At 41.0% G+C, this 15,782-nt stretch overlaps 1 protein-coding gene, 1 long non-coding RNA gene and 1 pseudogene across 4 annotated transcripts in view; 2 read left to right on the top strand and 1 right to left on the bottom strand.

Moving 5' to 3' along the window:
* Positions 1–5,265, bottom strand: part of prpsap1 (phosphoribosyl pyrophosphate synthetase-associated protein 1) — a 27,003-nt gene extending 21,738 nt beyond the window's left edge. For all 3 annotated transcript variants that reach the window (XM_016542828.1, XM_016542829.1, XM_016542830.1), the window contains exons 1-6: positions 4,973–5,265; positions 4,741–4,793; positions 2,534–2,600; positions 1,893–2,065; positions 1,688–1,803; positions 1,454–1,509 (exon numbers count right to left, since the gene is read on the bottom strand). In XM_016542828.1, coding sequence (XP_016398314.1) covers positions 1,454–1,509; positions 1,688–1,803; positions 1,893–2,065; positions 2,534–2,600; positions 4,741–4,793; positions 4,973–5,055 — 548 coding nt within the window. In that variant the 5' untranslated portion in view covers positions 5,056–5,265. The remainder of the gene's footprint in view (positions 1–1,453; positions 1,510–1,687; positions 1,804–1,892; positions 2,066–2,533; positions 2,601–4,740; positions 4,794–4,972) is intronic.
* Positions 1–7,136, top strand: part of LOC107731683 (uncharacterized) — a 26,955-nt gene extending 19,819 nt beyond the window's left edge. Inside the window, exons 3-4 of the long non-coding RNA XR_001638796.1 lie at positions 1,258–1,260; positions 7,072–7,136. This is a non-coding gene — a long non-coding RNA (uncharacterized LOC107731683). The remainder of the gene's footprint in view (positions 1–1,257; positions 1,261–7,071) is intronic.
* Positions 7,137–9,464: 2,328 nt separating this feature from the next.
* LOC107731675 (verrucotoxin subunit beta-like) overlaps positions 9,465–15,782 on the top strand; it is a 28,017-nt pseudogene continuing 21,699 nt past the window's right edge.

The raw sequence follows: 15,782 nt of genomic DNA, 5'->3' as shown, positions 1-15,782 counted from the left end.
AAAATGATCCGAAATCAATATTTGAGCAAGTACATAACCAGCCAGTGTTCAAAACTCTCGCCTTACTTTAGCCCAATTCACAACGGTTAGCTTATAATAATGTTTTCTAGAACAGGTGGAACAGGTGGTTTTCGCGGGAAATTCGAGCATGCTGCCGCATCATTACGTCACGTCTGTAAATTTCTCTCGGTTGTCCCGGCTACTAGGCTATCGCATGTGAGGATCCTGCAGGTGGCGGATCGTTTATAGCCTTTTCTCACAGCAGCCAGAATAATTAAAATTGGGCCTCATTTATCAATCTAACGTAGAAACGAGCGCAGATCTGTGCGCACAAATCAACTTACGACAGAGTTCACGTGTGATTCATGAAACATTCGTATGCCGCCAATCTCATCGTACGAATTATCGCACGTTGATAAATGTGGCGGCATGAAAACAATCGTCATTTGAATATCACGCCCCTAAAAGCACCCTGGTTTAGAAGCCTGGCCCCTAGAGTTTACGACACGGAGAAACGTAACCCGGCCAAAAAGAGGAAGTAATCTTGTGAAAGAGAAATTAATCTTACTCCAAAAACACACGTTAACCTTGTAATTGCAAACAATTAGGCTACATTAATACATGTAATTTATATGTATATAAAAATACTAGTAAATATAAACAGCCTATTTGGTTCCCCACACTCTACAACAAATATTTTAAATTTAACGGTATTCAGAACAGAACAAGAATGAAAAATAAGTAGTTATAAAACTATATTTTAAACTATAAAATATAACACAAATTAGGCTACAGTGGCATTCATTATAAACAGCATACAAATGTCAAGCAAAACTGAAACGGCATTGGGCTCACGAGCCTGTCTCATACCACAAGAATCCAAATGTTTCCATTTTTGCCATATTTGTAACATTTGTTTGCATAACTATTATTCATTATGTAGCCTAAACATGGCTTTATACGTCAGTCATGTTCTAATATCCGTGTAAAATCCTTCACATGCGCAAAAATGTTTGTTTGGGTGCTGCAAGCTGATTTTACAGCGGACCTAAAATTTCAGTGTAACTAAAATGCAGTCAACAACATTTGGGTGGCGTTATGCAAATCTTCCCACATCGTGACGTAGACATGTGGGGGTGTGTTTAAACGAGGCATTTTAGGAAGGCGTGGTTGACTCTTAACTTTTATAAAGAATATCTCTTTGGATTTGAGACTTTAGTCTTTGCAACTTTACAGATCTTCTTTATGCACCAAGAGCTTGTAACACTCCAAAGAGAAAGGAAAAATTTTAAATCGCATCATATGACCCCTTTAACACATTTCACTATGTTCCACATCCAGATTTTCCCTTGAAATCAGAAAAATAAAATAAACAAAATTACAAAAGTCTGCAAATTCCTTATAGGCCTGCTTTTACCTATGAAAATTACAGCACATCTCCAGGAGCCGTTACCTTTTTGCAGCAGATGGGGACTTGGCAACAATTATAGCGTTTCTATAATCAGGAATCTAGGCAAAATAGAAATGAGAAGAACAGAAAATGATATTAATAGTTTTGTTTTCCCTTTATATATATATGTGTAAGTTAATGGCTGTAAATGCTGCCTACCTCCTCCTGAATGTACTGCAGCAGGAATGGAGAAGCCCGCAGGTTGTCCACAAGTTAATGGCTGTAACTGCTGCCTACCTCCTCCTGAATGTACTGCAGCAGGAATGGAGAAGCCCGCAGGTTGTCCACAGGGAATGTAAAGAAGCCCTGGATCTCTTTCTGGTGCAGATCCATGGTGATTAAATGAGTCAGACCTAGTTATCATTGAAAATTGTTTTCAAGACTTTTTGACTATTACTGTGAAAACAGAAGTAGGAACACGACAGCAATCATAAGCCATTACCTGCTTTAGCTAACATGGAAGCGAGCAGTTTGCACACTATAGATCCTCTCTTCCTCATCTTACACTGTTTACTGTAGGGGAAGTACGGGATCACGCCGATGATGTTCTTGGCACAGGAGGTCTTCAGTGCATAGGCCATGATCAGCAGCTCCATGATAGCAGTGTTGACATCTCTGACAGACACAGACAAATGGACTTTAGCTAATTGTTCTAAAGCGCTTCTGGGCCTGCTGAGAACTGCATTCCGAGACATGCAATTTAGCAAGAAGGTAAGACTTCACTTTGCACCTTTTGTGTTCCATGGAAAAAAAAGTGGTCAAAATGACATTAGGGTGTGCAAACTTTATTTTTTTTAAGAGCACATTAAAAATATCACAATGTACAATAATGCACTACTCATGATTTTACATTACCATAAAAATCACGGCAAGTATATGGTGAATATATGGCATATAAAGCTCTAAGCAACTCTATAGATACATAGATGACAGCACACGCAATTTGTGGGTTACGATCACACAGCTAAAATTCACAGGCACAAATATGTTTAAACAGTCTGAAATTACACTTCAGCTTAATAAGCATGCAGATCTCCTATTCTGAACTGGATTCAATACACTGCCTCTCACTGGCACTCTGACCTGGGAATGGTTTGGATGATGAAGATCGTTTGGGCTCTCACAGACTCTTTGATCTCAACCCTCGTTTCTGTCAGATAAAAGCAAAAACATCAAAATAGCAGTGGCAGATCAATTATTTAGTTGACTCCTAACCTGTTTGGGCGAACTTCATGAAGAAATTGCAATATTTTACCCCAAAATAAAAATATGAAACTATATTTTGAATAATGAAATGAAGCTATTTTTAAGACCATCATTTCAAGAAGATTCTTTCTTCTTCTTAATAAAAATAATAACAATTCCATTCCATTATTAACCATTACGACCATAACTACATTTAAGCACATACATTGTAATGCATTAAAAAAACACACATTCCCATTATTAAAATATCTTCAAGGTGCCATAGAGTGGAAAACTGTATTCACCTTGGCATAGTTGAATAATAACAGTTCTGTACATGGAAATGACATACCGTGAGCCTCAAACACCATTGTTTCCTCCTCCTTATGTAAACCTTGTGCATGCAAAAGACCACTGAAAAGTAGGCGAATCAGAACATAACACCGACTGTGACGTTACAGTCGGGATCACTAATAGTTACGCCCCCAACATTTGCATATTTACACCCACCCATGTTCTATGCCAGCCGCCAGCCGAACCTACACAGCCGAACCGTTAGAAGTTCTGCAGGTATTGTGAAGAAACAAGCGAGGATAATAGCAAAAATGGCAGATCATGGAAATAAATGTTAATGCTCCAGGCTGTGCAGGGGATGTGATGTGCGGGCCACTAAAGGGGCATGGTTAGCTGCTTGCTAGCGTAGCCTGTTACATTATAGTACATAAGATTTTACTTACCACATAAACAGAGTAAGGAGAGATGACTGAGGATGGTGGCGAATGATTTACAGATCCTGAGCACCAATGACAAGCATCTGATCTTGTAAAATGTGTGGTAAGTTGCTGTGTGAGCTACTGAAATGAGCCGCACTGTGAAACAGCCAATCAGAGCAGAGCTCAACTTTATTATTCATGACCCTTCCAAATAAGGTAAAAACCGACCATTTAATTCTAGGGGCAAATCCTAGGGTTGTAAATGGACATGTAAAACCGTTTCTGGAGATTTTTTGCCCTTAACTAAGCCACATACCTTCTATGTAGAGATCAGAGAACAATTTAAAATATTGTATCAATGCATTCTATGGCACCTTTCAGATTTACTACGTTATGTCCCTTGATCACATACCGTACATTTATTTATCTATTTATTTACAGCCTCATGAACGCAATCAGTAGGTCTCATTCACTAAGCAGCTGAATCACGCATTTGTTAAAAAAAACTGCGTATCTGTATGAAAATATGATGTTTTCAAGAACAAATCAAGAACAAATTCTTAATTAAAAAAAATAAAAAATCAATCTGGATGGCCATATAATCATGTTAAGATGAAATTGTCTAGATAATTTGTATACACAGATATTCATCTAAAATACATTTCATCATATACAGTGAAAGAGTAAGAAAAGAAGTGCTACAGCTTGTATAAAACCACAGATACGTGTTTGTGCAGCCGGCCAATCAGAGATCTGAACCCTGGGTCTGTATTAAAGGTGTTTGCTGTTTGAACTGGTTCTGAGGACGGCACACTTGGCATTATTTGAAGATCCTGCTGCAGGTCTCTCAGCGTCATATGTTCACTGAGAGTCACGAAAGGCTGTAAAGTAAAGGCTGTGTCGAAAGCCTTATATGGAGATGGTTTGGGCACACGGCCGCTCATTTCCAATCCTCGAAATTCATTAACATTAGAACATGTGGGGGCGTGTTTAAATGAGGCGTTTTAGGTAGGCGTGGTTGACTCTTAACTTTAATAAAGAATATCTCTTTTGGTTTGAGACTTTAGTCTTTGCAACTTTACAGATCTTCTTTATGCACCAAGAGCTTGTAACACTCCAAAGAGAAAGCTATGGTGAGCTATGGGGAACATTTTTGTGTGTACAAATACAAAAAATGCAATTATTAGTGAATGAGACCCCTTGAGTTTTGTGTGAGGCATTGGACATTATTGTTACGAACTGTGCTGACTTTGAGACCTTTGAAAATTACAAATCAGTAAATCAAATTGCTGTAATGAGACATCTATTTAGGTCCATGTCAAAATGCGACAGGGTGTCAAGGGTCACACTGCCAACAACAGAGTATCTGTGTAAATAAAGCGTATTGGTCACCTCTGTTTGACTCCTGGTAAACAACAGACTTCCCCAGCTCAACTCCAAGACGCCTGTGCAAACACAAGCAGACAATCAACACAGGTATGCGAAACAGTTCCTATCATGAAAGTCACTTTGAAGCAGAGCTGCATAGCCCAATAGCATCACTGCACATTCACACAACATCAAGATCAGCGTCTGAAATCAAGGTCTTTGTGAAATATTGGGCAGCTGGTCACAGGAGACTTACTCGGTAATCTTCTTGGAGAGTTCAGTGCACGCCGGCGTGGAGTTGGCAGAGAAAACGCGGTAACCACTTTTCGCCACGTTCATGATCAGCTAACTTTACCTGACGGCCAACGGCAAATCTGAGACGTTTACAGGTCTAGCGCTACAAAGCCGCTGTCTTGTCTAGGAATGCGAATGATATAATAGCTGCTGAAGAAGTACAACAGCTGCTCTGCAGGTTTACTGTGGTTTCCAAACAAACAGCCGATTTCTTCTGCGCGAGGTCCGCTACTGACGACTCACTACAGCCGCCTGCTGGCCGGAGGATAACAGCGTCCCGCAGATTCAACCACCGCTAATAATGTCTTCTTCTTCTTCTTCTGCTTATTTTATGGCGAATAACTCCTTAGGAGCATTATCGCCACCTACTGTACTGGAGGTCAAGTAAACTTTCATAGGTGATGAGTCTGAAATTTGAGTACCAAAAAAACAACAAACCAAACCAAACCAACAAAAAATTATATATATATTAAAAAAAAAAAAAATTCGAAACACCCAAAAACCATGGTGGACTAATAATGTCGAATCTACAATCCAGATTTATCTGTTGAATTGCATAATAAGAAGAGAAGAACTGTGTGTGATTTATATATTGCTTTCAAGCAAGCAAATAAATATATAAACTATAACTATAACTGAACCACTGTCCATGTTTGAATTATGTTCAGCCAAAGTTTATTTATTTATTCATTCATTCATTCATTCATTCATTTATTTATTTTGAGTGTAATTAAATGAAGATTGAGCATTAGTGATGAACACCTGCTGTTAACAAGCAGAATCACTGAAGGAAAGAGAAACAAAACAACTACAACTGACTTCAGCCACAGCCTTACATTAAATCAACTGAAATAAGACATTAAATATCTCAAGATCTGATTAAACAGCTCCACAAACAGCATTACCAGCTTCACTTATTACTAACTAGTTTGATTTTATTTCTGTCAGACGTCTACTGAAGTTCTTATTGAGAATTAACTGAGGTTTAGATGTTGAGGTTTTATTAAAAGTAATGTTTTGTTTAATGTCACCATTTTGACAGTTCGTGTTTGATTTAGTCGGGCTCTTGTCTTGTGGGCATTTGTGTGTTTATGAAGCACATTTGTTGTGAGACAAAATAATAATAATAAAAACACCAGCATAGCAAAAAACATCTGCATCAGCATTTTGATGCTGTTTATGGAGCGAGAGAAGAAAAAAATATTGCTTTTTCTTTACTATGTAATATTTATTCAACTGTATTCTAACATATTGTATGAAATTAATTGAAGTCTGCCAGAAAAAAAAAAACTCTAACATTTGATCTGTTTTGGAGCTTATACTTGAGAAGGTTTCTATTTTGTTCATTTATTAATAAGCACTATAAGAGCACACCTTCCCAGAGATTGTGAAAGTAAACATTTGACATTTTGTTTTGCATAATTTTAATTTTAATGAAGTGATAAAGACCTGGGGAACTATTTATTTATTTATTTATTATTGACATAATAAAAAATATTTTTAACATTGGCAATAGGTAACATTAAATATGCATAAGTAATTTTCACAAATGCATGCGGTAAATATATATATAGCCTACGATATTTATGGACAATATTTTCATATTATATATGGAAATATATGAAAAATTATACATATTGTCCATATGTTATGGCATTTGTTTGTGATGTTATGTGTTATTTTTTGTGCATTATGTGCTGCTGTCTTGCTATAATGTGCTGGGACTGGTAGTTGATCGCGCATCTCAGTTCTGGCAAAATGCGTTCTGTGTTCTCGGCGCGTTCTTCCGAGTTCTTTCAACGTAGCTTGGCAATACGGAATGCCAATCCTGCCATAATTAGAAATAAATAAACAACACAACACAACTGTTTATCAAATTCTGTTTTACAAAAGAGAATAAAACAGTTAAACATACCCATGATTGGCAGCATTTAAAGTTGGTTATCTTTACCTTTATAAAAAAAAAAACACACAACTCTGGACACGCTTTACATGCATGTCATCCAGAACAGTGGTGCGTGTCACACAAAGATTATATAAAAAGGTATACAATCTTTCAAGTGTTTGTCAATTAAATGGTTTCAAGTGCAAAGCAGGCCTTTATGTTAAACGCCACAAACTTTTAAGTGCTCAATGTTGATCCTTTCCACACACAAAAAAGGACAACAATGAAATCACCAGCCAATTACATAATTTGCATTGCAGTTGGTGTCAGTCGCGAATATTAAGCATGTTTTAGGCTATAATGCATGGCGTGTGTGTTTCACTAGCTCCGTTCCCATGGACACCTTTTGTTTGATCTAATTCTGGATATTTCCAGCCTAAAACATGTGATTAACCAGCCAATTCATCCGTATCTAAAGCCGTGTCAGCCAAGAGAACCCATTACGGGAAGTGGCGCGAGGCGACAAATCTTCTACAGTAACTGATGCCTCCTTCTATCCCGAATCTTTGAAACTTGCGTTGTATGCGTTGAAAGTGAAACCTAAAAAAACAGTGTGCATAAGAAAGCGATTGCAGGCTTTCGCAAGCTTCAGCAAATGCACTCGATCACAGATTGCATGCTTCCCAGCCGAAACAAACCCCCACGTGAAATTTAAATAATAACCTGTGATATAAGATTTTGGCCATATTGCCCATCTAAATCATACATCCCACACTATCAACAGGAGCGTCATGTAGGCGTACACTTCTTGTACTTTGTTTGGGCACCACAAGGTGTCACTGTGGCCTCAAAGCTTACCCCTCGCCTACTTTGGCTCGATTGCTATTCCTGAGGTAAAACACACCCTCCTCATTACCCTACGGACAAAGAAATGTAGAAATACATAAATGTGAAAATAAATAAATGTAAAAATAAATAAATGTATAAATAAATAAATGTGGAAATAAATAAATAAATATGTAAATAAATACAGAAATGTGAAAATAAATTAAAGTGGAAATAAATAAATGTATAAATAAATAAAAGAAAAAAGAAATAAATGTGGAAAGAAATAAAAAAAAATACATAAATAAGGAAATAAATTACAAATAATTATTTATTTTTGCTTTTTTACTTTTCTTTGTATATTTATTTATATATTTATTTATTTATATTTGCTTTTTTACATTTCTTTGTACATTTAATTATTTATTTCTAATTATGGCAGGATTGGCATTCCATATGGCAAGACCGGACTCCACGAGAACGTAAATCTGTTCTTAGCGCTCTTGGAATCCCTCACGACACCGGGTGCACTCTCTCAAGTTCCTGATGCATCAGCATCCTCGATAAATGTCGGAATGCTGGTTTCATCTTAGTCGCATGCGCACGAACACACCATTGCGCCGCAGTCTGCAGTAAGGAGTTCTTGGGTGTGGACCTTAACTGTATCTTCCAACTAACAAAGTAAGAAGTTTCTTTTAGATTATTAGGCCTCTATATTATTATTATTATTTTTTTTGATTGTTTCATTTTTAAAATTAATTCATTATTATTATTATTATTTAATAAAAGTTTATTTCTGTTGACTATGATGTATTGCTTCTTGTGATCTCCAAACTGAGCATTGTTTTGTTTTTTTGCTTTGGTACTGTGGTTATCGCCTACTAAGTGTCTTGTGATTAAACAAAAAATGTTACATCCATGGGATTTCTGGCCTTTAAACACTTTTATATATATTTTATATACTATGCATTCAAGCACATGCACAAAAATATATTATTTAACTGATTATGTGTCACTGAAAGAAAAAAAATAATAAATAAATAAACAAGCACAGACATTTTTTTCCCTTAAAATAAAGGAATTGTTATGATTTTCATGTGCAAAAATATGTTAATGAATAATTTTTTTTTTCTTAAAGGGGTCATATGATGCGATTTTTTATGGTGCATAAAGAAGATCTGTAAAGTTGCAAAGACTAAAGTCTCAAATCCAACGAGATATTCTTTATAAAAGTTAAGAGTCAACCACGCCTACCTAAAACGGCTCATTCTAACACGCCCCCACATGTCTACGTCACGATGTGGGAAGATTTGCATAACACCGCCCAAATGTTCACGCAAAGAAAGAAGGCGTATGTGGCGAGGGGGGCGTGGTTTAGCAGAGTCTGCAGCAGAAGAGAGAAGCTGGAGACGAGCGGTGAGTAAGTAGGTCAAGTGCAAAATGACATTTCAGTGATTGGCCTGGAGAGACCGTAAAAGGCCACGGAGAAACCCAGAGAGGGAGAGAAAGAGACAGACTGAGGACTCGTGGGGAAAAGACTGTTGCCTGTGAGGCAGAGAATCAACTAAGTGCTGTGTAGTTCTGTTTATTTGAAGCGCCTGAAGCGCATGTTTGTTTGGAATTGTGAACCAGTTAAATAAATTACCAAGAGCCTCAGTCACGCCGACTTCGACTTCTTCCTTCCTTTCCTCGAACTTTGCACTGGTGCCGAAACCCGGGAAGGGAGAAGCAGGCCGCCGCTGTCATGCAGTCACCGCCAAGTTCGCCGTTTGCGGAAGTGATCCAATCGCTCGCGGGCCTCCACCAAGAGCAGCATCAGGCGTTGCTGGAGATGCGAGATGACCAGGAACGTCGTTTCCGCGCTCTGGTGCAGGCGCAACAGGAGGACCGTGAGCTGTTCCGGAGCTGGATGCACCAGGAGGGCCGGGCAGGAGGGCCGTCATCGAGAACCGCCGTCGGCCCCTCTCATCTGCCCCTGAATAAAATGGGGCCACAGGACGATCCATAGGCTTTCATCGATCTATTCGAGAAATCGGCCGAGTCATGTGGCTGGCCCTGAGAGCACTGGCCAGTGCGTCTCATACCACTGCTCTCAGGGGAGGCGCAGGTGGCGGCCCAACAACTGCCCATTCAAAACCTCCTGGTCTTCACCGATCTGAAGCGAGCCATCCTGCAGCGGGTTGGCCTGAGCCCAGAACAACATCGCCAGCAGTTTCGGTCGCTGGATCTGGGCGAGAGTGGCCGGCCCTTTGTGTTGGCTCAACAGCTCCAGGACGCCTGCCGCAAATGGCTGCTGGCTGGGGGAGGCGACGTCGAGCAGATCCTCGACCGTGTGGTACTGGAGCAGTTTATCGGCTGTCTCCCGAGGAAGACGGCAGAGTGGGTCCAGTGCCACCGCCTGACGTCGCTAGACCTGGCCATCCAGTTGGCGGACGACCAGATGGTGGCGTGCTCAGGAGTTGGCGAATCCCTGCCAGCTGTTTCTCTTTCTCTCTCTTCCCCTAATATTTCTTCTCCCCCCCGTCCTGTTCCCTTTCCTATGTCCCGTCCGGGAATCCCTCCTCGAGTCCCACCCCGGGGGCGGGCTGGGCCACCTCAGGAAGCCTGCCGCTGGCCCGAGAGCGCCGCCCAGGGGGCCGGGGCTAGTCAGTGCGGGATCCGCAGTGGTTCCTTTTTCTCTGCTCTCTCCACGTCAGTCCCTTGACCCACTTCCTGCCAACAGAGCAGTGGGAAGGTCTGGGCCGGCCTGTTGGCGTTGCGGGGACCCAGGGCATTTCATTGACCGGTGCCCAGTGATGGAGGTGGGGGCACTGATCCGGGTCCCGGACGACCCACAGGCTGCCCCCGATCAGGCTGGCCTGTACCAAATACCTGTGAGTATTAGGGGGGTACTTACCTCGCTTTGGTGGATTCAGGTTGTAATTCTGCCATTTTAAAGGATCGGTTGTACCGAGTGACACAAGACACTCAGACAAAGCAGGATACAACCCAATTGTTAGTACCTAAAAGCCGTCGGGAAATGCTTTTCCAGGCGGCTCATTGTAATCCAATGGCGGGACATTTAGGGCAGGCAGCGACACTAAATCGTCTCATGGCCCGATTCTTTTGGCCGGGCATTCATGAGAATGTGCGCAGGTGGTGCGCGGCTTGTCGTGAATGTCAGCTGGTAAGTCCACCGGCCTCCCCAAAAGCGCCTTTGCGCCCTCTTCCTCTAATGCAGGCCCCCTTCGAAAGAATTGGTATGGACCACATCGGGCCATTAGAACGATTGGCACGCGGGTATCGCTTTGCATTATTCCTAGTGGACTATGCAACACGATACCCTGAAGCAGTAGCGCTTCGCAACATTTCAGCGAAAAGTGTAGCGGACGCACTGTTTCGGTTGATCTCCCGAGTGGGAATCCCGAAAGAGATTCTCACTTATCAAGGCATGGCGTTCATGTCACGTACGTTACGCGAACTGTACGAATTGTTGTGCATTAAGTCGATTCGCACCAGCGTCTACCACCCACAAACAGACGGTCTGGTGGAACTATTTAATCGCACGTTAAAAACCATGATTCGGAAGTTCTTTCACGAAGATGCCAAAAATTGGGACAGGTGGCTGGAACCCCTCTTGTTCGCTGTGCAGGAGGTCCCGCAAGCCTCCACGGGGTTTTCCCCCTTTGAGCTTCTCTATGGGCATCAGCCCCGCGGGTGCTGGACGTCCTGAGAGAAACTTGGGAGGAGGGACCTTCAGAAAGCCGAAATGAAATTCAGTTCTTGCTGGACCTGAGAACAAAACTCCACACCTTGGGGTGGCTGTCAATGGAGAATTTGTTACAGGCCCAGGACAGGCAGAGTCGGCTGTACAACAGGGGAACCAGGCTACGTAAATTTGCACCGGGAGAAAAAGTGCTTGTATTGCTTCCTACATCTAGCTCTAAATTACTCGCCAAGTGGCAAGGACCCTTTGAGGTCACACGGCGAATTGGGGATCTTGATTATGAGGTCATTCGTACGGATAGGGGCGGGGCACATCAGATTTATCACCTCAACCTCCTTAAAAAATGGAGTGAGGCGGAGTCAGTGATGCTAGCGACGGCAGTGAGTGGGGAGGAGGATCTCGGGTCAGAAGTAAATACCAAACTGCAATCTCTAGCTCTGGCCCCTGGGGGAGACCACCTCTCGGCCTCACAGCTCGCTGATGTAGCCAAGCTACAGGCCGCATTTGCAGATGTGTTCTCGCCCCTGCCTGGTCGAACAGAGCTCATACAGCACCACATAGAAACCGAGCCAGGAGTGGTGGTTCGCAGCCGGCCATATCATTTACCTCAACACAAATAAAAGGTGGTTCAGACGGAATTAGAGGCGATGCTAGAGATGGGAGTAATCGAGGAATCCCACAGCGATTGGGCGAGCCCGATAGTTTTAGTACCAAAAATGGACGGCTCGGTACGATTCTGTGTGGATTATCGCAAGGTGAAAGCTGTGTCGAAATTCGACACATATCCAATGCCGCGGGTTGACGAATTGCTTGATCGGCTGGGTGCAGCTCGTTTCTATTCGACACTGGATTTAACTAAAGGATATTGGCAGATCCCCTTGTCACCTCTATCCAAAGAAAAAACAGCCTTCACAACGCCGTTTGGATTGCACCAATTCATTACACTTCCGTTCGGGTTGTTCGGGGCGCCGGCCACATTTCAGCGCCTCATGGATAAAATTCTTCGGCCGCATGCGGCATATGCCGCTACATATCTAGATGATATTATTGTTTATAGTAACGACTGGCAGTGGCATATGGAGCATGTGTGGTTGGGCGTGTGGAGGTCAGGTATCTGGGCTTCCACTTGGTACTGTGTTTTTGACCTCATTGCCTGTTTTTACTGACCCTGAGTTTGGTTTTGTTGGACTGCTTCAATAAACATCCGCATATGGATTCTTCCTCGGCTTCCGCCTCACCCTCATTACACTTTTGCACTCTCCTGATTTTTCTCTCCCCTTCTTGCTGCAGACAGACGCATCGGACAGGGGGCTGGGAGCTGTCCTGGCCCAGGAGATAGAGGGTGAGGAGCGGCCGGTGCTGTACATCAGTCGGAAGCTCTCTAAGAGAGAGACGATGTACAGCACCATTGAAAAAGAGTGCCTGGCAATCTAAATATATATATCATTACACATGATCAGCTTTCCTCTGGTTTGTCTGGCTGTTATAACTCAATTACAGCAGCCAAAAAAAATCTAATATCAAATATAGCTGCAAGCACGGCTTCTATGCTGTCAGGGGTCTCAACCAACGGGAAATGTATGGCTGACACCAGAACAGTTCCATGATGGAGAATATGATGCCAAACACACAGAGTAATGAAAAGGTTGAACTATATTACTTAACACACACTTTATTACTTAATAGATACTAAGCATGCTCACACACAGAGACACAGATTATGTTGTAGATATAGATATTTGAAATAACTTACAGGTAATAAAATGCTTACTGGAAGTGTCCTGTTTATAATATTTTTCAGGTTTAAATTTAATCATAATGTGGCATAATTGTCAAAACTGATATGTCTGTATAAATAAAGTGGTAAGCTTTGACTAAATGTGATTTCAAATGTAATAATGATGATTTTAAACTATCTGAATGTCAGTACCTAATAAAACCTGAGAAAAGAACTAAAAAGAACTATATAAGTGATAGAATGACCCAATGAGTGATAATTTGCTGCCATCTAGTGGTTGTATTTGCACTTTCAGGTAATGCAGCATAGACATGTACTGTTTTTAACCTTCATAGCTATTACAGTGTCAGTTTCTGTCCAATCTCCATACAATTTTGCATGATTGTTTAGAATCATATAATGCATGAGTTTACATAGTTTTGTGATGTTTGGAGTTTTCGATTAAGATTTATAGGCACTTAGGTACACTATATAAAGACCAGATTTTTAAATGACCGTTATAACTCTCCAAATGCCAATGTTCAACATGTCTTTGATAATTGTTGATCTAAAGAGTCCGGAGAATTGTACTGCAGTGGTTTTATTCATTTTGAGTTAAAAACCTAGGACTAGTTCACAAAAGTAGTTTTTTTCTTTTTTTTGTTATAATATCAAATATTTAAAGAACAGTTGGATTGACAGCAGTGGTCCAAGAGGCAAAGTTGTTCAGAATGAGGAGATATATCATATGATATTAAGATATAGTGTTTGTGTGAATATATGCGCATTGTTTTTTAGCAATTTGTGGCCATTTACCATAGAAATATTGTTTTTGAAGCCTTTTTAACTGTTATAGCGCCACCTATGGTCTGATCTCCATGAAACTTTGTATGCTTGTTAAGAGTCATCTGACACATGTTTTCACCAAGTTTCGTAACCTTTTAAGTTTTCATTTAGGTTTTATAGGCTTTGGGTATATTTGACCACACCCTTTTTCTAAATGAACCTGTTATAGCTAACCAAAGTACAAAATTCAACATTTTTTCATAATTATTTATCTAGAGAGTCCAGAGAATATTACTGCAGTGGTTTGATCGAGATTGAGCGAAAAACCTTGGACTAGTTTGCAAAAGTAGGTTTTTATCATATTAATAAACGATTTGATTCACAGCAATGGTTCTTGAGGCAAGGTTGCTCAATATGAGGAGTTCTATCAAATGATATGCATATTGTGTGGATGTGTGAAACACCACATGATTACAGAGGCATAAAACTCGTTAGTGCCAACTAGTGGCCGATTTTTTTCAAAATTCTTACAGTCCTTTGGGGCCATGAGTCGAACAAGCCCACCGAGTTTCGTTCCGATCTACCTCCGTTAACCTTGTCAAATAGGTGCTTAAACTTGTTTGGCCAATGGCAGCCATGTTTTTTTAGATATGCGAAATGTCCTCATAGACACTTGTGCCACTTTGGACAAAGACACTGCATACCAATTTTCAAGTCGATCGGACCAACGGTTGCACAGTTATAGTTGTTTTTTATGTTTTTGAGCTCATACACGTGTACCGAGTTTGGTGAAGATATCTCATTCCGTTCAAGAGTTATAGCTACAATTAGCAATTAGCTAACATTAGCATAGAACGTCTTTGCGCGCTGTTGCGCACGAAAATTTAAATTTCAACTTTTTTTGATAATTATTGATATTCACTGTCCAGATAATATTTCTGCAGTGGTTTGGTTCCAATCGGGCAAAACACCTAGGACTAGTTCGCAAAAGTAGGTTTCGGACATAACTCAATTTTGCGGAAAAAACGTACGTCGTAGAGCAAATCCGTCAGACTCCACTTTTGTTAGTTTTGACCCAAGGATTGCAATGATTTTTGAGTCTACGACAAACGGTGTACGAGCTAGGGCCAAAAATGTCTTAGTGGCCGATTTTTTTCAAAATTCTTACAGTCCTTTGGGGCCATGAGTCGAACAAGCCCACCGAGTTTCGTTCCGATCTACCTCCGTTAACCTTGTCAAATAGGTGCTTAAACTTGTTTGGCCAATGGCAGCCATGTTTTTTTAGATATGCGAAATGTCCTCATAGACACTTGTGCCACTTTGGACAAAGACACTGCATACCAATTTTCAAGTCGATCGGACCAACGGTTGCACAGTTATAGTTGTTTTTTATGTTTTTGAGCTCATACACGTGTACCGAGTTTGGTGAAGATATCTCATTCCGTTCAAAAGTTATAGCCATTTTAGTCAAATTGGCCCCGCCACTTACGAACGTTTTGGCGCCCCTTTGCGGTTTGATCAAGATTGAGCGAAAAACCTAGGACTAGTTCGCAAAAGTAGGTTTCGGACATAACTCAATTTTGCGGAAAAAACGTACGTCGTAGAGCAAATCCGTCAGACTCCACTTTTGTTAGTTTTGACCCAAGGATTGCAATGATTTTTGAGTCTACGACAAACGGTGTACGAGCTAGGGCCAAAAATGTCTGAAATTTTATTTTTTTGCGCTGTAGCACCCCCTTTTGGCCGATTGGGGCGAGTCTTTGGTTCTGAGTAGCTGAGTAGCGAGCAATATTACGATCTGACCAAGTTTCAGGTCTCTAGGCCTTACGGTTTGGGCTGCACGATCAGTTTTA

Source organism: Sinocyclocheilus rhinocerous, unplaced genomic scaffold, assembly GCF_001515625.1.
Source record: "Sinocyclocheilus rhinocerous isolate Xijiao unplaced genomic scaffold, SAMN03320098_v1.1 scaffold1902, whole genome shotgun sequence".
NCBI lineage: Eukaryota > Metazoa > Chordata > Actinopteri > Cypriniformes > Cyprinidae > Sinocyclocheilus > Sinocyclocheilus rhinocerous.
The sequence above is the reverse complement of the archived record's forward strand: the minus strand, read 5'-3'. Positions and strand labels throughout refer to the sequence as shown.